The 23652-nt window shown below is 41.2% G+C and overlaps 2 protein-coding genes across 12 annotated transcripts in view; both read left to right on the top strand.

Annotated features, from left to right (window-relative positions):
• LOC116049941 (uncharacterized threonine-rich GPI-anchored glycoprotein PJ4664.02-like) overlaps positions 1 to 23652 on the top strand; it is a 243525-nt gene that overhangs the window by 118075 nt on the left and 101798 nt on the right. The window lies entirely within an intron of this gene.
• On the top strand, positions 3034 to 11847 carry LOC116049943. 11 transcript variants are annotated; one of them, XM_031299990.2, is made up of 19 exons: positions 3036 to 3498; positions 3988 to 4183; positions 4284 to 4412; positions 4521 to 4577; positions 4691 to 4744; positions 4836 to 4859; positions 5985 to 6023; positions 6256 to 6294; positions 6386 to 6424; positions 6524 to 6562; positions 6654 to 6692; positions 6771 to 6836; positions 6930 to 6968; positions 7073 to 7099; positions 7670 to 7735; positions 8074 to 8240; positions 9943 to 10007; positions 11265 to 11365; positions 11585 to 11847. In XM_031299990.2, the coding sequence occupies exons 2-19, from the start codon at positions 3991 to 3993 to the stop codon at positions 11692 to 11694; spliced, it is 1293 nt and encodes a 430-aa protein (XP_031155850.1). In that variant the 5' UTR covers positions 3036 to 3498; positions 3988 to 3990; the 3' UTR covers positions 11695 to 11847. The 11 variants fall into 11 exon arrangements, with proteins under 11 accessions (XP_031155852.1, XP_031155853.1, XP_031155855.1 ...); XM_031299991.2 differs by having other exon boundaries at positions 3037 to 3498; positions 6786 to 6836; XM_031299992.2 differs by lacking the exon at positions 6524 to 6562 and having other exon boundaries at positions 3034 to 3498.

The following is a 23652-nucleotide window of genomic DNA, read 5'->3' on the forward strand; positions in this document are numbered from 1 at the left end:
TAACAATAAAAAATAGTTATATAGCCTACTGTAGCAATTATTCTCCTTGGGGTAAATAAAAAAGATTCTACATTGTTAAAATTAATAAATTTAATCTGTTAACATTATTTAATGCACAATGAATAAAGTATACAAGTACAAACACGAACAATCAAGTGTTTGTATTAAACTAATATTGAAATCAATTAACTATTTGCTGGTACCTCTTCGCCATCATGCAACGCAGTTCACACCGCTTTCTCCTTTCCATAAGCGCATGCTCTCCCATGGTGTCTGTCGTTGATATGCTACAGAGGCGCTTGGGAAAACGAGCGTGCCGCGTCGCTTCTATTATGAGCGTGATTGTCGTGAGCCTACATTTTTTGAAATTATGAATTTATACACGCAAAAACGCGCTGTGTGACGGCCCCTTAGGGCAACATGACATTAGCCTAATCCAAAATATGTCCATATGTGGCTCTTTCAACAGTATTTTTTTTTTTTTTTATGATGTTAGTTTTATTTAAAAAAAATAATTTAAAGAATCATTTTTCAATTTTGAAAAGAATCAGAAATTTCTTGGGCATTTCTTTCTTTTGGCTGTATCAAAAACGTAACTATGTAATAAATAATAACTAGTATCTAATGAATCAGTAATAGTAGCTAATGAATAAGTACTAGCACTTAATTGAATAGATATAGTGTTCTTAAAAATAAGCACTAGTAGCATATCATTAGAGACTATTAGGTTTTAATGATTTAATTTTTAAAAACACATCTTGCCATGGACTTTCTATATAAAGTACCATATATACAATATATATATCAAATTTGCCACAGAAGTAATGCCATCGTTGTGAAATCTAGTTAGAAACATTCAAATTTCTTCGTTATTAACTGATCAAACAGCGCTGAAGTCGAAACCAGGAAGAAACATTGTGCCATGAATGAACTATCCAGTGTCCAGCAACATTCACCATGGATTTACTGTAGTAACACTAACTGCAACCATGAAAGTTTGTCAGGAATAGTAGACTGCAATGCTTTTAAGTTACAATACGTGGGTTTTAACACACTCACTGAAATCGTACCGAACTGAGGTATGAACCGAACCGCGATTTCTGTGTACCGTTCTACCCCTCAATTTTTTAAGCACAGTTTGCTATGCTATTCTTAGACTAGAATTTTATGCATAGGCATAATTTGCTTTTTGAAACAACTTTTTGCCAAGGTTGTTAATGCCACTTTTGAAACATCCTGCAGCACGAATGTACCAATACAAATAAATAAAACATCTCCAGTTAACTAGCAGAGCATTGATTTCGTTCATTTGTTAAATATAAGGCAATCTAGCGCGAAATAAACCCAAATAAGTGTCTGTAAAAACGCCAAAGAGAGCCCGTAATCCAAATATACATTATACTATCTAACTTATTTGTAACTGAACACGTGATCCGGAATCTGCATATAAAAAACGGACAATCTCCGCACATCTGCACATCTCTAGTGTGTGTGTGTGCACACTCAAAATATTTAATTTTACTGAATTTTGTTTTGACAGTTTCAACTTAAGGGTTAAAGATGGCTTATTTAAGAATGTGGAGGAAACGTAGAGCAGACATCAATGAACTTCTCCACTCTGACGAAGACACTGCGGTGACAATTGATGACGCAGTAACCACAAATGACAGAGAGGAAACAACCAATGATGATGGTGGAAGCAATACTGATGACCACAGCATCAGTGTGACCACTGATGGTTCAGACTTTGACACTGACATCGGAATATGTGAATCAGATGTGGAGATTTTGAACCCTGAACCAGAGGTCCAAGTTAGAAACATCGGCAATGACTTGCGAGAGTGGAGTACAAGACATCAAATTACTAATAGGTCCCTAAATGAATTGTTGCAGATTCTAAGGGATCATGGACATGTACTCCCTAAAGATGCACGCACATTACTAGACACTCCTCAAGTCATTGACAGCCATTCAAAATGTAATGGACAGTATATTTACTATGGCTTGGAGGGGGGCATTTCCCGTGTACTGTCTCAAAATGATGCTTTTAGACAACAACACAGTACTGTCAGTTTGGATGTCAACATTGATGGACTACCAATCTTCAAAAGTAGTAAAGTCCAGTTCTGGCCAATACTGGTTACATTTAGCAATTTCAGTCCATTTATTGTGGCATTGTACTGCGGGGAAAGCAAACCTGAGCCCCTTGATGCGTATCTTCATGACTTTTTGGAGGAGTTCAAAAATCTCCAACAGAATGGCCTGGTGTTTCGTGAGAAAAAGTATGCCGTAAATGTTCGTACCTTTATCTGTGATGCACCCGCAAGAGCATATTTAAAATGCATTAAAGGTCATACTGCATATGACAGCTGTGAGAGGTGCCAAGTGAAAGGTCAGTATGTTGAAAGAAGAGTTGTCTTCAATCAGCTGACATCAACCTTGCGCACAGATGAAGGATTTAGTCAGTTAGAGTATTCCTGCCATCAAAATGGATCTAGCCCTTTAATAGCTGCTAGGATTCCCTGTGTCAGTGCCTTTGTTTTGGATTATATGCATACGGTTTGCTTGGGAGTTGTTAGGCGGCTGTTGGTGTATCTGACTCGAGGCCCAAAACTGTGTAGGCTTTCTCTGAGACAGAAAAATGAAATCTCACAAAAACTAAACCTGCTACGAGGCCAGATGCCCAGTGAGTTTGCACGACAGCCCCGTGGCCTTCAGGAGTTGGACAGGTGGAAAGCCACAGAGTTCCGTCAGTTTCTTCTGTACACGGGACCCATAGTACTAAAAAATACAGTCTCCTCACAGCTGTATGCTCATTTTGTGACATTAACCGTGGCAGTATCCATCATGCTGGACTCAGATGAGAGGAAAAGAGCTGCCTATTTGGATTTTTCTGCTGATCTGATGAGGCACTTTGTGTCTAGCTGCCCTGCACTCTATGGAAAAACATTTACGGTGTACAATGTGCATGCCCTGTTACACATCCATGAAGATGTCTCTCATTTCAGGTGCTCTTTAAATGACATATGTTGCTTTCCATATGAGAACTATTTGCAGCAGATCAAAAGATTGGTCAGGACTGGCCAAAATCCATTAGCGCAGGTGTCCAAACGCCTGGTCGAAATTGAACATGCCCAGGGGAATTCCACTGCACAGCCTAAAGCAAAGCCCCAAATGTACATTTCATCAAAAAGAAGAGACAGCTGTTTCCTTCTGGAAGATGAGAGCTTTGCTTTTGTTCAAGAGAGGAGGGGAGATGGTACAGTTGTTTGCGATGTGGTAAAACAGAGACACACTGTCGACCTGTTTGACAAACCATGTCCGTCAAACCTCTTGAACATTGCTTACATAGGGAATGGCCGTAGACTTAGAAGAAAAGAAGTCAAGGAAAAAGACCTTGGTCGAAAAGTAGCCTGCCTTCCTTTCAACAATGGCTCTGTCATGATTCCTCTGCTGCATGGCATTGAACATTCATGATGAAGATTGGCAAGACATTAAGTACGTTGAGTATATACTGGGTATGTAAATGGGTGCATGATTTGCATGAAATGTGTATTGCTCAACTCAAATCTCGAAACAAGCAAAAACTAAATGCACTGTGCTTTCTAAAATAAAATATAATTAAACTAAATATTGACATCTTAGCAATACTGCAAACTTGTTATTTGTCTCAATAGTACAACAGTAAAGATGTCATATTTACCTGTGCCCTTACTGTCTAACTGGTAGGCCTTGGACATATACCGAAATTTAATTATCAAACAACCTGCACTGCGTAAAATATAAATAAATATAGACTTATCCTTATTAAAGCTTCAAAAGTTCTTTAGTCAAGAGCAGTGAGTAAATATATATATACATATATATACTCATACTGTGAAGCTGCTTTGTGGCAATCTTTATTGTGAAAAGCGCTATATAAATAAACGTGACATGACTTGATATATATAATAGTTCATTTATTTATTATATTCATTTTTGTTGCAGGTTATGCTTTTCGTCAGGGCCGTTTGGAATGAAAATGGGAAGGAAATGGAGGGGACCATCCCTGATGCCTGGGTTAATGTAGCTGAGAAAACCCTTCGATGGCCAAAGACGAGGGCAAAATATTGTTTTGACAACCATGTGGCTCCTAAGGAGGACTGGGAAACTTTCCCATTGTTGAAAGTAAAAATTACCTCAGGTAACCTCTTATATTTTGATACAATGGTAAAACAAATTGGAGAAGTTATGTGGACTATACATTGATATAAGCTTTGATGACATGCTTGCTGTCTTTGCAGAAAGTTTCCATGAGTGTGAAGACTACGATCAAACCAGCCATGCTGAACTATGTGAAGAAGATGAAGACGAAGAGGTTGTAGTCAAAAAAAGGATGAAAAAAACAAAACAGTTTGACGATTTTGTTGAAGGTATGTCCCCATCATTTGTTTCTATTCTATTCTATTTATTTCTATTCATTTGAATAGAGAAAACACACAAACTCATGTTACAATTGCAACGTGTTTTAATATTAAAAGGATCTGACCTGTCTGAGGCGACTGCTGAGGAGGATGATAAAGAAAAGCGGAAAGGAGGTACAGAAATGTTTATTTTGGCATTCATTTAATGTGTATTGAAAAGTTGCCTGTGCTCAGTACAAAATCAAGTAAACTGTCTGTTAATTTTGCTATACCCCTTATTTACTAAGATTCCAGTCCAATAATTCCAGTATTTCCCACCCCACCAATCAAGTTAAAGAATGGTGAGTTGTTACTAAGATGACCATGCGCATTTTAACCAGATTCAAATTTTAAGTTAAGTATTTGTATTAAACTATCTGTCTTTGTTGTCAGTGGGCGTCGACAGATCAAATAGTGGTGAGTAGAGCTGTCAATCTTCCCATTTAATACTATTCAAATTTCATTTTTCTTTTAATATTCAAATATTTAATGCTCAAATGAAGCCTGTACTTCACTATTATGCATTATCAACACTGTAATGAAACATTAGAATAATTTGAAACAAACATAATTGGCTGTCTAATGATAATGATAACATAAGCATTTTGGCTTGGTGGATGACAATTTTAAACTTAATGTTAAATCTATTACCCATCCTTCCGAATCCCAGCCGCAGCCTGTCACTAACATTACATGATACATAACATTAGCTCAGTAAACTAAAAACCTCACATTGCCTTATGTTTCGCACTCTCGCTAACTTGAATTTACTTGAATTGGTTTTATGCACAGTTGAACTACTTCCTGAGCTTCAGCCAGCTCTTTTGTTTCCTGTCTGACATTATAGGACAAACTGATTAATCCAGGTGTGTCTGATTAGTGTTGCTGTGACTACATAGGCCAAGCACACCTGGATTCATCAGTTTGTCCAATAATGGCAAACAGGAAACAAAGGAGCAGGCTGAAGTTCAGGAAGTAGTGTCTGTGCATAAAGCCAATTGTTCATCAAATATCGAGCATTTTGTGATTTTAGTAATCAAATAATATTTTTTTTTACTATTCAAATTATATTTTAATTTAACAATTCGTTCCAAAGTTTAATTTTTATTTTTAGAATACCAAATCAACATGCAAGTAATCACTACTGTGATCACACGATATTAGGAAAATATCTAATTGCAATTAATTTTACTGATATTGCAACTGTGATATGATTTATGATATTTGAGGGAATGATCATTTTTGTATCATTATGCTCATTGTAAAATATATATATATATAAAATTAAATATTAAAAATATTTCTTTTTTGAGAGGATCTGTACCAAACAAAGATTTTTTTTTAGACTGTAGGATACTATTTGTAGGCAAGGATGTCTCTGCAGAACCACAATACCTTTATTTTAGAATGTATGACACATATTTTGCCTTTAACAAATTTTGCCATTTTAATTAAAATGTGATTAATTGTGCTGCCCTACTACTTCTATCATCTACTTCTTCCTATCATGACTGACTGACATTTTCGATTTGGTTTGTTTAGGTTCACCCAGGTCTGCGGGCCGTGACAGGTCAACTGGTCGTGAGTATAACGTTTCATTGCTGAATATTGCAGGCTGGTCATTTGGACTGTTGATAAAGAATCACTAATGTTTGTTTCTGCTCTGCATTGCTTAGGTACAGCCAGGTCTGCAGGCCGTGACAGGTCGACTAGTCGTGAGTTTAACTTTTCATTTTTAGATTATCAAATTAGTATGCAGGTAACTAACAATGTTGATCATGACTGACTGATGTTTCTGTTCTGCATTGCTTAGGTTCACCCAGGTCTGCGGGCCGTGACAGGTCAACTAGTCGTGAGTATAGCCTTTCATTGTTGAATATTGCAGGCTGGTCACTTGGACTGTTGATCATGACTGACTGATGTTTCTGCTCTGCATTGCTTAGGTTCACCCAGGTCTGCAGGCCGTGACAGGACAACTAGTCGTGAGTTTAACTTTTAATTTCCAGATTATCAAATCAGCAGGCAGCCGGTAACTAACACTTGATAATGACTGACTGATGTTTCTGTTCTGCATTGCTTAGGTACAGCCAGGTCTGCGGGCCGTGACAGGACAACTAGTCGTGAGTATAGCCTTTCATTGCTGAATATTGCAGGCAGGTCACTAGGACTAATGATAATGAATGACTGATGTTTCTGCTCTGCATTGCTTAGGCACACCCAGGTCTTTGGACCGCGACAGGTCAACTAGTGGTGAGTTAAACTTTTCATTTTTAAATTTTCAAATCAGCATGCAGGTTACTAATTGGTCATGACAAACTGATGTTTCAGTTTTGGGTTCCACAGATTCGTCCAGGTCCAGGTCCAGGTCTGTGGGCCGGGACAGTTCAATTAGTTGTAAGTATAGCCAGGCACAGTAGTGTTTTATTGAATATTAAATTAGCATAGGTAATTAGCACTATTGATAATGGCTACATTTGGGTTGCACAGGTTCATCCAGGTCTGTGGGCTGGGACAATTCAAGCAGTCGTGAGTATTGCCAGTTACATTTGGCTTGTCTTATTGAATATCAAATTAGCATGAATAATACTATTCATACTGGATAACTAATGTTGGTAGTTTGGGTTTCTCAGGTGTACACAGGTCCCAGGCTGTGGAAGGTAGGTCCATAGATCAACATGACATCATGACTTTGCATAAACATACACGCCACTTTCATGCCAAGTGGCGTGTTATCTATACGCATTTTGAGCTATCCGCGTGGTAAGATGTTATTCCGCATGTCAGTCTACGCCGTTAAATGTCACAGTGAGTCCGCGTGTATGTCAAAGCCATTAAAGTTCAGCGTGAAACGGAACAAAATGAATATCTATATCTGGGGAGTGATATTTTTTTTCCCTAAGATGGTATGAAAAGATTAATAAATGTTCTTAACCCCAGTGACGGTTAGGTTTAGGGACGGGGTTGGGGTAGGTCATATATATTTATAGTCATTTAACGTTAAGTCAATGGACAACAAACGGCGTTGATAAACACGCAAAAAAGTGATTATGCGTGTTAATAGCACGCCACAAATGGAAATACGAATTGGCGTGTCATACATACGCTATTTCATGAGATCAGTCTGCATAGATGGTGAATGTCATTGGTTGTATCACTCAATGAGGCACATTGTACAAGTGTTCTAAATATATTGATCGCTTCACACACTTTTTTTCTTTCCTGCTTAGGTCTTTCACATGAAATGTCCAGTTATAATAGGGATGTGCCAACCACATTCCCCCTGTCAGAAGCGAGTAAGTACAAGAATATTTTCATGTAACACCCAGACTAATTACTTATGTATTAACATTACATACTCTTTGTAACTGGTGAATCAGACTTCAGGTTTTCATCTTAATGCTTTGGCATTTATGACAACCATCTCTTAATAAAATTGTTATTTAATACAACTGATTTGTCAAATACAGGGTTAAAGTTTACCTGTTAAATAGTGTTATGTAACAAATTGAATAGTTATTCATTTTTCTGGGATTTCTAGAGAGCACACTTTTACTGAAATGCCTTGCTGTTACCAGAGAACCATGATTATAGTGAGTAATTTTTTTTTTTCTTAATTTCTCATTATTGCCAGAATTCCAAAAAATAGTGCTGACAAAGCTGGTGACTCTCACTGATGAGGTCAAACAACTCCAGAGGAGCATGCCTAAATCTAGCATTGAGATCATAAAGATTAACACCTTGGAAGAGTTCGAGAGGGAGGAGGCTTCTCTTCTGGATAAAAACAAATTTGAAACCTTGGTAAGAATTTTTCAACCTCTAATGAGCTTACAATTCTATTGATTATCCTTAACAAACGTATTCGTGATAGTTATCCCGAGTTGGTGGCAATCACGTGAGCTTTCACGCTAAACACAAAAACCAGAGCTTTGAATGTAAAATGATAGAGAACAGCCATTTGGAATCCATTCCTCTCAACATAAACACTTATTGAAAGAGAGAGAGAGAGTGTGTGTGTGATAGTGTATGTAATATTAATGCAAATTGTAATTTGCATTAATAAGTCCTTCACTAAGTCACTTGTTTTATATTTCCTTTTTATATTTACTTGAATACTGTGTAATGTACCTGTATTGCAAGTTGTTCTATTTTTTGTACTGGTTTTTATAGAAGAAGTGAAATTTGAAAAGTTAAAGTTCTGAATTTTGACTACAATTGTCTTTGCATTCTGATTCCTCACTACATTAGAAGCATGACTGGCTCTTATTTGTAAGCAACAGCATATTTTTCCAGGGCCATGCAAACCCTTTATTACTAGTGTGGAAATATTCTACAATATTCACTAATGACAGTAAAATAGACCATGCTAAGTCAATTTACTGCAGTAATTCCTCTCTCAACAAGTAGAAAATGCATTGAACACTTGACTATGCATGAAAATAAAATAAAAAAATGTCATAAACCGGAAAACCGTCATCATTATAAAAAAAAAAAAAAAGTGATATAAATTTTTGGTCAAACCGCCCAGCACTAACTTGACTTGACTAATGCCAATAGGGGGCTATGCGGAACACAGAACGTTCTAACCGGAAAACAGGTGTTATTTCTAGGGATGCACGATATTATCGGCACAACATCGGTATCGGCACAAAATCGATATGATTATTTCTGCCGATATATATCAGCCGATATGATTATGGTGTGTGGTGGAGGATTGGTAGACGTTCAAGTAAAAGATGTCATTTTTTTATTTGAAATTTTTATTTATTTTACTCATAAGTACTGAAGTCTGAACTTAAAAGTCTGAACTTAAAAATGTAAATGTAAAAATGTAAATGTGGCATCAGGGGAAAAATATCAATATCGGCATCGGACAAAATCAGTTTGAAAATATCGGCATATCGAATATCGGCCAAAATCCAATATCGTGCATCCCTACTTATTTCCACTTTTCACTTCAGTACACTACACATCTGCAGTGGTAGGTGATGTCTTAGGTAACTTAAGTTTTGCTTATCATAATAAAATTTGTATTTCTGATCAAACTGTAGTGTATTTCTTTTAATTAAAATGTTGAAATGTTAATATATCAGAAATGGCAACATCCGAACAGCAGGAGTTTTTGTTTTGCCAAGCTGCAAGTCAGTCAGGGTGATATAGTTCCAAAAGATTATGCGCGCTAATTTTGTTGTAAGGAGACACACCCTGCAGTCGCATTTTATGCCAGAAAATATATGCAAGAGAGTAATAAAGCAGAGATCTTATATATTGATACATTTCAATATCGATCCAGCAAATTCTTTCAGCTTTTTGTATTTACCTGCTGATAAAATGTTTTGGAAAAAAATGTTATATTTGAGTTAAAATATTTCAATTATTTCATGATTATACATATGATTTTTGTATGGTTTACATGTTGTGTTTTCAGGGCAGCAAACAACTGGACCCAAATGTTCTCAATTTTTTACCATTAATATATTTGAATGTGTTTTTTTAATTATAGGTTTGTCAGCTGGCAAGAGTGGGTGGGAAAGATGTAAAGGACTGCACGCACAAAGTGATGGACAGGTATTTATTTACTTATTAACTTAACAGATCCGCAATCTGTTTTCATTTGGTAGTTTGGTTTAGTTGTTGGTTTAAGTAAAGAGTAGGACTGTGCACTAGGGTTTGGCAATATGGATAGTTTTTATATCTTGGTGTTTTTTAGCTAAATAGTGCTAAAAGATAAACTGTATATTATATATTTTATGAAAATGGCTACATTTGTAAGTCAAAGCCACCTTAGAGATGACATATGCACTTTTATTTAAACGGATGGTCATTAAAATAAAATGCAGCGGTTTACTTCCCTGTTTTATTCCCTACGTTGAATAAAAAAAAGCCCTATTTCTGGTTTCCAACAACAATAACAGGAGGATTAAGAGAGGGAGAAGGAGAGACAGACATGGGCTCACGGACAAAAGAGGGCATGAGAGGAAATTCCACCAGATTTCACTCTTCTTGGCCAAATTTCTGTTATCTTTCTTTAAAATTAATAATTAAATTAATACAACTTTAAACTCTGTCGATTTATGTAAATTGCTCCTCAGATCTCTGCAGGGTAAATCCATACAGCTATCTAGACTATCTGTCCAATCTGAGTTTTCTGTTGTACGACTAAAACAACTTTTGAACATGTATGTTACACCAAAAGAAATTTCTTCCCAAGGCTAATTTGCAGTGGCACCGTGGCTTTGCCTGGCTCCAATCCCAGAATGCCGCGCCGAAAACGCATGCATACTAGAAATAGAACCGACGCTCATTTTTCACGCGATAACATGTTGTTTGAAAGTCTCTAGGTTTTGACATAAATGCAGATATAAATGTAATAAAAAAATTCAATACTTTTTTACTTGAATAAAAGTCAATACTTCCAAAGTTGTCTTGTTTAACATGAAGTGTACTACTGTAGTAAATCAATTGAAAACGTGTGTGTACAGACAAGGCTAGCAGCGCAGCGTTTCTGGTGTGCAAAGACAGAGAAAATGCAATGCAGCCGCCACACAACAGAAACGCCAGGCTCATGCGACGCAGCCAATTTGTGTAGCCAGCCTAAGGCTAACGCTGGCTAATTTATGAAGCCCTATGTCCTTCTCAGCTAAGAGGTGTAATGTATGTAGAGATCTGTATGGTTATATTGTATAGTGTCTTTTCAGGCGATTTGATGAAGGTAAAAATAGTGTGGCTGTGCATAATGCCAATGCAAAATCACTGTTTTAATTTGAAGACAATTCTGCATGTGGTGGAATAATTGCATATTATTTTTGTCTTGGATTGGATTAGGCTCTTCACCAACAACCTAATGACACTGTTTAATTTGAAAGGGAAGGGAAAAAAAGATAAAATTGGGCTCGAAGACAAGAAATTGTTTTCAGCAATAAAAGGTAAGATTTTATATTATGGTAATTTAAAAAAAAAAAAGTGTGTGGAATGCTTAATATCAGGCTTGATGTAATTTTACTTAATTTGTGATCTATTTCATTTAATTGATTTGTTACTCAAATTTTCATCTAAGCATAATCTGTATCTATGCTGCAAGCTAAACCACAACAGTGGCGTTTGAATTGATTTATTTTACATAGGATTTTTTGCTTTGATTGTAGCTGCTGTCATGAAATGGGACGCAGCTGCCACAGAGGCCCAAATAAAGTCGGCGGCATCGGACCACCTAAAACATGCCCCTGGGAGAGTAGGGGGTGGTGGTTATAAATAAATAAATATACTGTGCTAATATTACAAAATTTTATAGCACTTTTATTTTACTTTACTGTTCTGACTTTTAAGTTTTATTATGTTATTGTGTTAATTTATACTTGCTGTTCTTGTTTTAAGTATTAGTGTGTTGTTGGTTTAATTTAAACTGCTGTTCTGGTTTTAAGTTTTTCTAAATACTACTAATAAAAATATATTTTGAAATTTAAATAGTTGATTTCTTGAAGTGATCAGTTTGTTTACAGAAAAATGGTAAGCAGTTTATTACAATTATATTGATAAGATACAAAAATGCAAGACTAGTATATAAACTAAAAAATTATTCAATTGAATAATCAATATAATCCATATTCTTTCAAATAATTTAGGTCTATGGTCTGTCTGCAGTTTCATGACACGACAACCATTAACAATGAGTAACTGGGTTTTTCTCAGTGAGAACTAACTCACTCAACGCCATTGTTTGAAGTAAACATTTTTTTTTTTTTATTTTGATCCTTGCAAATATGTCCAGATGGGATTTCCATGTTAATAGAAGCCTTTCTTAACAGAATCTTAACAGTCATCTTTGACATTTCTACAGAAAACGCATCTAATACAACTTTTATTCTGGCAGTCTAAAAATGACATATTTAGCACGTTTTTGACATCTAAACAACGTCCAGAAAAGATGTCAAAAAAAGTTTCATTCTGGCTCCTGTGAGGACGTCTTCTGGATGTCTAACAACTACGTCCGTAGAACGTCTTTAATTTACGTCTAAACAACGTCCAGAAAAGACGTCAAAAAAACTTTCATTCTGGCTCCTGTGAGGACGTCTTCTGGATGTCTAACAACTACGTCCGTAGAACGTCTTTAATTTACGTCTATACAACGTCCAGAAAAGACGTCAAAAAAAGTTTCATTCTGGCTCCTGTGAGGACGTCATCTGGATGTCTAACAACTACGTCTTTAGCACGTCTTTAATTTACGTCTAAACAACGTCCAGAAAAGACGTCTTTTGGATGTCTAAGAATGACGTCTTTAGCACGTCTTTAATTTACGTCTAAACAACGTCCAGAAAAGACGTCAAAAAAACTTTCATTCTGGCTCCTGTGAAGAGGTCTTCTGGACGTCTAAGAATGACGTCTTTTAGACGTCTTCTAGACTACTTCTTGCTCGCTGGGTAGGGTTGGCCTCAGGAGTGCCCCTAGACAAATTTTGTAAAAATGGGATGAGCGGTTCTTGAGATATAAACTTTTTGTACTTGTAGTGCCCCCTAGTGACCAATTTTCGTAAAACGTGTTGGGGACCCTCAGGCAAACAAGAATCTAAAGGTTGGTGTTGATGTCATTTATTTTGGCCGAGATATGGCAAAGTTGGTGTTTTCATAGTTAGCTACACAAATTTGTTTGTGCATAATTTGCACAATTGTTATCCTATCAAAATTCTTTTTATTAACTTTTTGTCAGGCCCATTTGGAGATGCTACCTGCAAAATGTCGTGCCGATTGGTCGCACGGTCTAGAAGGAGTTCGAAAAAGTATGTTTTTGATAAATCGCGATTTTTCACACAAAAAAGTTTAGGCGGAAATGGGCGTGGCCTATATCATGTGATTCAGTTGGATCCAGGGAACACGTGGATACATGGTTTTTAAATGTCTGGTGTACGGTGGAGTTATAGGGCCAAACGCGTTTTATCTGCTATAGCGCCACCTAGTGGTGGAAGTGGGTCAGTTGTTGCGCCTGAGGTCCTTGTGGAGTTTCAGACCAGTCCTGAAAATGGCAACCCCCCACCATGTACGGTTTAGGCTGTAGTCAGAGTTTTAGGCAGAGAAGAATAATGATGATGAATAATGAGTAGAAAAACAATAGGGGTCCAAGCCCGAGTCTGCAAGAACGGGCAACAGCGGAGTTTGGGACCAGTCCTGAAAATGGGAACCCCCCACCATGTACGGTTTAGGCTGTAGAAGACTAATGATGATGAATAATCAGTAGAAAAACAATAGGGTTCTACAGCACTGCTGTGCGAACGGCATAGCTTTGCTATTGCCTGTTCTTGCAGACTCGGGCTTGGACCCCTAATCATTGTATAGACACTTATACACTCCCTGATTGAGCTCCATTTTCTGCCTAAATCTTCGGACCATACAATGATATGGGTTGTTTTTTTTTCTACCCTGTAGTAGCCTACAACCGACAGGAGCATTTTCCATCTTAACAGCTAAACCACAGAACATCAGTTGCGGTTTAAAACGTAAAGGTTGTACTTTTAAACACATCTTTAAGGTTGTGAAACATGATAACTTCTTAGTAAAGTTTATAAAAAAAGCTTGTAGTCAGCATTTTACTTTGGTTACGCATGTAAACTCACCGTTTACTTTGATTTTAAAACGGGACACAAATATGGAGTTAGAATCATGCCAAAACCTCACACACACACACACACACACACACACACACACACACACACACAAAACGTGTTTTACTCACAAACAAACTCAGTGTGGTTTGCAAATACAAAACATCATTCACAAACTAATGCATTTTGTTCTGCAAATAAGAAACGTACCTATCAAACAAATACAGTATGTTTTACAGATACAAAGAAAAGTATCCACAAACAAATGCCAGTAAACTTCCTAACAAATGTCATGTAATTCGCACTGCGCAACAGCAGGTGGCGCTGTTGAGTCACCCCCCAAATCTTTATTTAACACCGCCAACAGGAGCTACCGACTTTGACTTGAAATCACATGGACACGGAAAGAGAAGAGAAGAAGAAACGCTAATGTGGGGGTGTTTTTTTTATTTTTGTATTAAGTTGCTTTTAGCGGCGCTGCTAGTGCTAATTCACGTGAAAAGATGTGGAGATATTTAGAGCTAATATGTTCATGGAAGTTATAAATACTACAGGAGGTTAAAGTGTAAGCAGAAACAGCCACAGTGCGGTATGTATTCTGCAAACAAACCGGCTTTGTTCACCTCGATCTGCACTTTAACTCCAACAGGTGAACTATGGTATATCAATGCTTTTACATGCCGTGCTGTGTGGTGAAAAAACACTAACATCAAAAATAATGGGGAATTATTGTGAATAATTTGAAGAAAGACTACTTAAGTTTATGTTTTTTTATTACCTTTCCAAGTTGATGTGAAGTGGCGAAGTTATGAGATGATGATAACAATAGAAAGACTGGTAAAAAATATGTCTGGCCGTTTTATTTATTTATAATGCATATAGTTAAATTACCACTTAATCTACAGTTTGCAGTAGTTGGTTGCAGTTAAACTGCAGTGCATTTCAAATATCTGTAGCTTTTTCAGTAGTTAACTACTTTGGGTCATGTAGTTTAGCTAGTTAATTACAAACTGCAAATTCATAGTATTCGAATAACATTTTTTCATGCCTATTGATTTTCTACAAGGCCCTAGATTTGGGTAAATGGCTAAACTCCTGATATTGAGGGTATTATAAACAAATTTTCTGCATCCATATGATATCAATCATTGCATTTTCTTTAGGCACAATCTTGTATTAATCATGTGCCAATATTTGAGGTCTCTTATCACTAATGGTGGTATTTTTGACCTCTCATACATTTTTCCTCTTTTCCCTCTCTCTAGGAACTGCTTGCACAAACAATGTTAGCGAGGCTCCACACATGGCTCCAGCATATTATCAGTCAGCAGCCACTTGACCTGGATTACCTTGAATTTGTGTGTTCTCAGGAGGCTGTTCTTTTTAGTGCTGCCTCTGACCAGGTTCTCATCCCAAAAGCCATTGTAGATGCACTCACAGAGCTGCACAAGTTGGTTGTTGAAGAAAGAGAAAATCTGGTCCCCATAGTATCTGTGCAGGTTCGTCATGGAGCAACTGGGCGTCCAAGATTTAATATTTCTCCGGATTCTCTGTTACATCTCATCAACCAAGGTCTTCCTGTGCCGTATATTGCTAACTTGATGGGAGTGTCCACCCGCTCTATCTTCAGAAGAATGAGAGAGTTTGGCTTTTCTGTCAGAGCACGCTATAGCACTTATTCAAACTGAAATGCCATGGCTGAACCGCCTAAAAAAAAGGTTCGGAAACCACAATGATTTTTGGACAGCTATCGGGAGAGATGTCCTTGCCTACATGTGTCAAGGCTACCTCACCATGCCTTCTGCACCGTGTGCAAGTCGGACATCGACATCAGTCACCAAGGAGCAAAAGGTAACGAACACAGTCCCACACACAAATACTCTCCACCCCCGAAACATAATGATATTAAAAATAAAATGATGATAAGAAAAAAATGTTCATAGTGTCAATAGGCTAGCCTGTCACAACCGCCATCCTTCGCATTAGTTGGGGGCAGTTAGAAAAGTGGTGGAATGGCTAGAAATCTAGAAGGTTTTAGACAGGCCAGGTACTGATTAGTCGGCTCAGCTACGAGCCAGAAAGCTAACGCTATGCTAACAAGATTCAAAGTCAATAACATTGTGTACAGTTGGCAATCAGTAAAAATAATTTAACAGTATGTTGAACAACAACACATGCTAGCTATCCAGCCATGTCATTTCCCCCAAAACAATATAACGACTTCTACGAACAATTGTATCCGCCATGTGTAACGTTACCTTCGGCTGCAGCCTGAAGTAGCGACCTGAACAGTGAACGGGATGTGATGTGAGATAACCACTGACGGAGATAATGTTATTCGCTGTGAAACTGTCAGTTCAGAGGGGCACTAAAACTGAGTTATGGCAGCTTGTGTGTTAGCGCCATCCTGTGGTGTTCAGAGGACGAGGCCAGAGGCAGTGTTGGATATTTTATTGTCTACGGAAATAACAACAGATTCACATTTCTTTTTTTTGTTTTAATGTAGTGCATTCATTTAGAACAGTAAACAGTCAGTTTCACTGGAACTCCTTTAGTAGCTGTCAACCTTTTTAAAAGCCTATCTGAAAATATCTGACCCATGTTATTTATTAACCTATAATCTTGGCTCTGCCAGGCTTCAATCTTGTGCTTTTTTAGTAGTTGCTTCAGGCCTATTTATAGTTGCTTTATGAGTAAATCATTACTTGGAGTACTTAATTTCCCTTCAGTAATCAGAAGAAGGCTATGTTTTAACCTGTTCTGACTTTCATCTTTAACACAGAAGTATTTAGGCCTATTCATTAGCTCACCCCGCCTCCTATTGGTTAGACTAACAAAAATATATGGGCACAAAATATTGGACAGGATATAAGAAAACATTTCTTGTGTAGTTTCACTACATTTACAGCCATTCATCCACTCCACTCCTCTACACAGTAATAATAATGTATTGTAATCTAGGAGGTAGTAATGAGCCAAAAATGTATCTGAATATAAATTACATGTATCTAGTTTTCCTCTGAATGAAGTGTGTGTGTGTGTGTGTGTGTGTGTGTGTGTGTGTGTGTGCGTGTGTGTGTTAATTGAATAAATAAAGAATAGGCCTATAGTGTGTGTGTGTGTTGTAATTCATAATATTTGTAACAATATGCAGGAATATGACCTACTCATAGTGTTATGGTTTTGGTGTTGTGTCTGTCATTTTTTGTAGCCTGGTTTTCTGTCATGTCTTTTTTCCTTCTGTTTTTGTGATTTTCGGTCTTGTCTTGTTTTATTTTCTGTTTCCTGTTTTATTTTCTAGTTTTACTCTCTGTTTTCCCGCCCTTGTGATTGCCCTAATGTGTTTCACCTGTTTCCCAGCCTTGTGTCACCTGTCTTGTGTTTCCTCGTTACCCTGTGTATTTAGTCTTTGTCTTTCCTCTGTCCAGTGTCAGATCATTGTTTGTGTGTTGTGTTCGTTCCGGTCTGTTTGTGTGTCTTCGCTTCTGGACTTTGTCAAGCATGTCAGTTTTTCCAACCGGGTTCGCTCCAGGCTTCTCGTCCGTGAGTTTTTGTTTTGCCTGCTGCATTTTTGTACTCCTTTTGTTGTGTCGACTTTTGGTTTAAATAAATCCTCGAGCTCTACCTGCTGCCTGCCTGCTCTCTGCATTTTGGGTCCACTATTTTATGCGAATGTAACAGAATGATCTGACCAACATGGACCCAGCAGAAAAGCGTTTGTTTGAGAAGAAGGTTTCGGAGTTTGACCAGACTGTGGCTAAATTGGTTAACTCCAGACTAACCCAGCAGTCTTCTATCAGACTAACCCAGCAGTCTTCTATCCTGGAAAAGATTGGCGCACAGCAGTATTGGTTCAAGGAGAGACCGTGGGTGAGTCATTTTGTTCCACGCCTGGAGTGTTTTCTGCAAGCTGTTTCCAATGACTCACCCACCTGCCTGCCTACTTCCCGGTCTGCTAACACCGTGGCTACTGGATTTATGTCTGTCACCCAGTCAGCTCCCTTGCCTATTATTCCTAGTTTTATCGTTTCTCCACCTGGAAGAGAGCCAGTGTCTTATCTGACTTTGTTCCAGTATTTAGCTAAGTGTTCTAGACGGACTGAGGATGCCAAAACTGCCAGCTTTCAAGCTGTTAATCAGAGGACCAGTACTCCCGCTAACGACTCCCCTTATGCAAACTGGTCGGCGTACACCTCCGACCACCAGCAGTCCTTGGAGGGTACCCGCCTGGCCATCTTTCCTGGGACCCGTGGAGGCCGAAGACGGGGAAAGGGACGTCATGGCTCCCGTCGCCATGTTCTGCCAGAGCTGACCAGTGTTCCCAGTGTTCCAGAGCTGACCAGTGTGACCAGTGTTCCTGAGCTGACCAGTTTTCCTGGGACTCATGGAGGTCAAAGACGGAGGAAGGGAAGACATGGCTCCCAGTGCCATGCCCTGCATCAACCTGTTGTCGGACCTGAGCCTGAGCTGACCTGTGTTACCAGTGTTCCCGAGCTGACGTGCAACCCTTCTGTTCCCGAGCTTACGTGCAACCATTCTGTTCCCGAGCTGACGTGCAACCCTTCTGTTCCCGGGCTGGCGTGCAGCTCTCCTGACCCTGGGCCGACGTGCAGCTCTCCTGACCCTGGGCCGACGTGCAGCTCTTCTGACCCTGGACTGGCTAGCGGCCCCATCCCAGAATCCCAGCTAGCTAGCATCCCCCCTGAATCCAGGCTGGCTAGCAACCTCTCTGTGCCCTGGCTAGCTAGCAACCTCTCTGAGTCCCGGCTAGCTAGTAGCTCCCCTGATTCCAGGCTAGCTAGCAGCCTCCCTGATCCCTGGCTAGCTAACAGCCTCTCTAGTTTCCCTGAGCTCTCTAGCTTCCCCGAGCTCTCTAGCTTCCCCAAGCTTTCTAGCTTCCCCGAGTTTTCTAGCTTCCCCGAGTTCCCGGCTGGCTAACAGCCGCCCTGAGCCTTGGCTGGCTAGCAGCCTCTTAGATCTCCGGCTGGCTAGCAGCCTCACAGATCCCTGGCTGACGTGCAGCCGCCCAGAACCTCTGCTGACGTGCAGCCGCCCAAAACCTCCGCTGACGTGCAGCCCTCCAGAACCTCCGCTGACGTGCAGCCTTCCAGAATCTCCGCTGACGTGCAGTTTTCCTGAGTTCCAGCTGACGTGCAGCCTTCCAGAATCTCCGCTGACGTGCAGCCTTTCCAGAACCGCCACTGATGTGCAGCCGCCCAGAACCGCCGCTGACGTGCAGCCGCACTGAACCGCCGCTGATGTGCAGCCGACCAGAACCGCCGCTGACGTGCAGCCGCACTGAACCGCCGCTGATGTGCAGCCGACCAGAATCGCCACTTACGTGCAGCCGCCAAGAACCTCAGCCGACGTCCAGCCGTCCCGAGTCTCAGCTGATGTACAGTCATCCAGAGTCTCCGATGACAGCTCTTCTAGAGTCTTCCAGTCGTCCAGAGGCTCCAATGACAGACCTCCCAGAGTCTACGTCGACCGCTCTCCCAGAGTCCACGTCGACCGCTCTCCCAGAGTGTTCACCTACGGGTAAGCCAGTGACTTGGCCGGTCTCCGGCGTCCCAGAGACCTCCCCAGTGACTGCCCCTGAGGCCTTGCCGGTCTCCGGCGTCCCAGAGACCTCCCTAGTGACTTTGCCGGTCCCCGGTAACCGTGAGACTGTCCCTGAGACCACCCTTGAGACCACCCCAGTGACTTTGCCCTTGTTTTTGGTCAGACCCACTCCTGCCCCTCGTGCCCTATCAGCACCCCTGTTGACCTCTGTTCCCGTTGCCTGTTTGGCGGACCTCAACCCAGCTGACCCGTCGCCTGGCATCAGCCCAGCTGGCCCGTCGCCTGTCTTCAGCCCAGCTGCCCCTTCTCCTGCTCGGTCTGCCTGTCATCCTGAGGGGTTTCGCCTTTGCCGCAGATCTGCTCGGCCTTCAGAAGGGATTTGCCGTTGGCCTTCACAGATGGCCTAAAGAGCGATATCGCCTTCGCCGCCGGCCTTCAGAAGGGATTCGCCTTCACCGCCGGCCTTCAGAAGGGATTCGCCTTCGCCGCCGGCCTTCAGAAGGGATTCGCCTCCGCCGGCCTTCAGAAGGGATTCGCCTTCGCCGCTGGCCTTCAGAAGGGATTCGCCTTCGCCGCTGGCCTCCAGTAGGGATTCGCCTTCACGGACGGCCTCCAGAGGGGTTTCGCCTTCACAGACGGCTTCCTGTGAGATATCGTCTACGCCGCCAGCCTCCAGAGGGATTCTGCCTTCGCCACCGCCCTCCAGAGGGGTTTTGCCTTCGTCGACGGCCGCCAGAGGGATTTCGCCTTCGTCGACGGCGGCCTCGGAGTCCTCGGCGTCCTGCTTGGCTGCCTGAGGGGCTCTACCTTCGCCAACCTGTTCGGCCGCCTGAGAGGCTTCGCCTTCGCCACCAGCCACCTCGGAGTCCTCGACATCCTGCTTGGCCGCCTGAGGGGCTCTACCTTCGTCGTCCTACTCAACCTCCTGAAGGTCCTCAATGGCCTGTTAGGCCGCCCAAAGGGTTCTGCCTTCGCTGCTGGCCGCAGCACCTTGGTGCCGAGGCCACTCTGTCCTCTGGTGCCGAGGCCACTCTGTCCCCTGGTGCCGAGGCCACTCTGTCCCCTATTACCGAGGCCTCCATGTTCCCTATCCTGAGTGGCCACTCTCTGTTCCCTGTCTTGAGTGCCCCAGTGCTCTCCATACCTTGTGCCCCAGTGCTCTCTGTTCCCGGTGCCCCAGAGCCCTCTGTCCCCAGTTTCCCTGGGTCCCTCTGTCCTCAATTTCCCTTGCCCCCCACAGACTCTTGTGCCTTAGAGCCCCCCCCCCCACCTACATTTTCAGATTGCAGATGCCATGTGGAAGGAACAAAGCACAAGAAACTGGAAAGTGCCATGGCCTCAGTCCCTAAGATCACCACAAAGTTTTTTGGAGATCAAGATCTACGGACCATCAGGGCAGAAACACTTTTCTCAAACTTTATAGCTGAGCACAATGTGCCAGTGTCTATAGCTGACCATGCTGGACCATTATTTAAAAAGATGTTTCCAGATAGTCAAATTGCCCAGCAGTACAGCTGTGCCCGAACCAAGACAGCAGCTATATTGAACACACTTTCCTCGAATGATGAACAGGTCATCAGTGACCTTATGTGCCGTTCCCCATTCAGCATTGCAACCAATGGTAGCACAGACATGGGTCAAGCTTTATCCTTTGGTTGTCCGTGTCTATGATCCCAGTGTTGGAAAAATAGTTGTAGTACTCCTGAAAATTGTTGAGTCTAGAGAGTCTACTGGTGAAGGGATATACAATCTCATCGACCAGGAACTAAACAAAAGGAAAATACCATGGGGCAATTGTGTAAGCTTTTCTGCCGACAATGCCTCTGTCATGCAGGGGTTAAGAAAAGGTGTCGCAGCATTCATTAAGTCACAGAATCCCCACATGTACATGGTCGGCTGTGCATGCCACCTGATACATATAGCTGCGGAAAAGGCTGCAAGAAGTCTATGTATTGACATTGAAGACATGCTCATCGTGATCTACTACTACCTTGACAAGAGTAGCAAGAGGAAAGCTTTGCTGCGTGACCTCCAAATGCTGTGCGACACTGATGTGAGGAAGATTTTGAAATTATCCTCGACCAGATGGCTGGCTCTTGGCAAATGTGTTAATAGACTCCTCCAGCAGTGGGAACCTCTAACTCTGTTTTTTGCTGAAGAGGTAGCAGGTAAGAAGGCAGCTAAACCTCTCACGTCCTCAGCTCATCCCTCTCTGAAGAGCCCAGCTGCCCCTAAGCCCTCAACTCTCACACCTACCTCGGGTAAGCTTGCTGTCTCAAAGACTTTGTCCTCCAGCTTTTTAAAGACCAAAGTCCACCAGAGAAAGTTCAAGACCGGACCAAGCTCCACACAGCAACAGGCAGGGCCTACACCAATAAAACTACAGGTGTGGCCTACACCCAAACAGCTGCAGGCAGGGCCAAGCACTACACAATTGCAGACAGGGCCCACACCCAAACAGCTGCAGGCAGGGTCTACATCCACACAGCTGCAGGTAGGACCTACACTCAAACAGCTGCAGGTAGGGCCAATCACTACACAGCAACAGACAGGGCCCACACTCAAACAGCTGCAGGTAGGACCTATACTCAAACAGCTGCAGGTAGGACCTATACTCAAACAGCTGCAGGCAGAGTCTACATCCACACAGCTGCAAGTAGGACCTACACCCAAACAGCTGCAGGCAGGGTCTACATCCACACAGCTGCAGGCAGGGTCTACATCCACACAGCTGCAGGTAGGACCTACACCCAAACAGCTGCAGGCAGGACCAAGCACTACACGGCTGTCAGCTCAACCACCCAAGGGGTTTGACCTAAACCAATTTGTTTTTCAACAAAAAGAAATGGGAAAAAGACAGAGGGATCTGTCCAAAAATAAATCTGAAAAGGAAAAGAAGATAGAAAAAACAGAGGTCACAAAACCACAGAGGGTGTATGCTTTCTTGACTGACCCACAGTCCAAGTTGTATGCTCTTTTTTTAAAGGGAGCTATACCTTTACTTGAAACCGCAAATCAGAACCTGCTGAAAGAAGAGCCATGTGTGCCCATATTGCTGCAGATACTGGAGCTACAGTTGCAAAAAATGCTGTTGGCCTTCTGCAAACCTGAGTGTGTTGTGGAAATGATGGAAGAAGTAAAGAGAGGATGCCAACCCACTCTGTACAAATCCAGTGAACACCAGCTGCCTGATGATGAGCTGTCAATTGGACATGACACACAGACATTTATCAAAAGTGAAGCTAATTTACCTCTTGGAGCTTTCTTCAGGGATGTAAGGAAATATTTCACAGCAGCTGTTGAGTACATGCTCACAAAATTCCCCTATGGGGACGAATTGCTACGTCATGCTGCCGTAGCTGATATAAGCAGGCGGCAAACAGCCAAATTCTCCTCACTGACATACTTCATAGACAGGTTCCCCTGCTTGTTGGGAAATGGTGTTACAGTGGATGAAGTGGAGGAGGAGTTTCGGCTCTTTCAGTCCACCACCTTGAATGATGGTATTCTTACCAAATGGACTGATGAAGCTTGGAGAGAATTAGGTGTGATGGAAACAGGAGGGAAGAAACCTTTTGCAAACCTCTCCACAGTTATGCTTGGGGTGTGTGTGATTTTTCACAGCAACGCAGACTGTGAAAGGATTTTCAGCTTGGTCACTAAAAACAAAACACAATGTCGTGCTAGCCTGAGCACAGAGATGCGTAGTTCTCTGGTGACAAGAAAAGTAATGATTGCCTCCAAAGGCAGCACTTGTTACAAAGAGACTTTCACTGACGCACTACTTAAAAAAGCCAAATCTGCAAACTTTAACAAGTTAAACAATGCAAATGTTTAAACACTATGCATGGAAAATGTGAATCTTTTTTGTTTGTTTTTAGCAAACTGATTTTGATATTGATAACTGCTGGTTTTGCACATTTATTTAATGTTTTGATTTATTTATTTACAAAGAATGTCCTCAGTTTACTTTTATTTCTGACAAGATTTTCAAGTGGAAGAAGTTTCCATAGGCTATGCCTCCTGTACAACATTTAGTTTTCAATTCGGTGTTGGGAA

This window comes from Sander lucioperca, chromosome 9, assembly GCF_008315115.2.
Source record: "Sander lucioperca isolate FBNREF2018 chromosome 9, SLUC_FBN_1.2, whole genome shotgun sequence".
Lineage (NCBI taxonomy): Eukaryota > Metazoa > Chordata > Actinopteri > Perciformes > Percidae > Sander > Sander lucioperca.

Excerpts from the sequence above, each read along its gene's own strand:
- LOC116049943 (XM_031299990.2), top strand. The coding sequence starts at position 3,991 with ATGCTTTTCGTCAGGGCCGTTTGGAATGAAAATGGGAAGGAAATGGAG. Across the intron at positions 4,860-5,984 it reads CGTCGACAGATCAAATAGTG|GTTCACCCAGGTCTGCGGGC; the intron begins GTGAGTAGAGCT and ends TGGTTTGTTTAG. Across the intron at positions 8,241-9,942 it reads AAAACAAATTTGAAACCTTG|GTTTGTCAGCTGGCAAGAGT; the intron begins GTAAGAATTTTT and ends TTTTAATTATAG.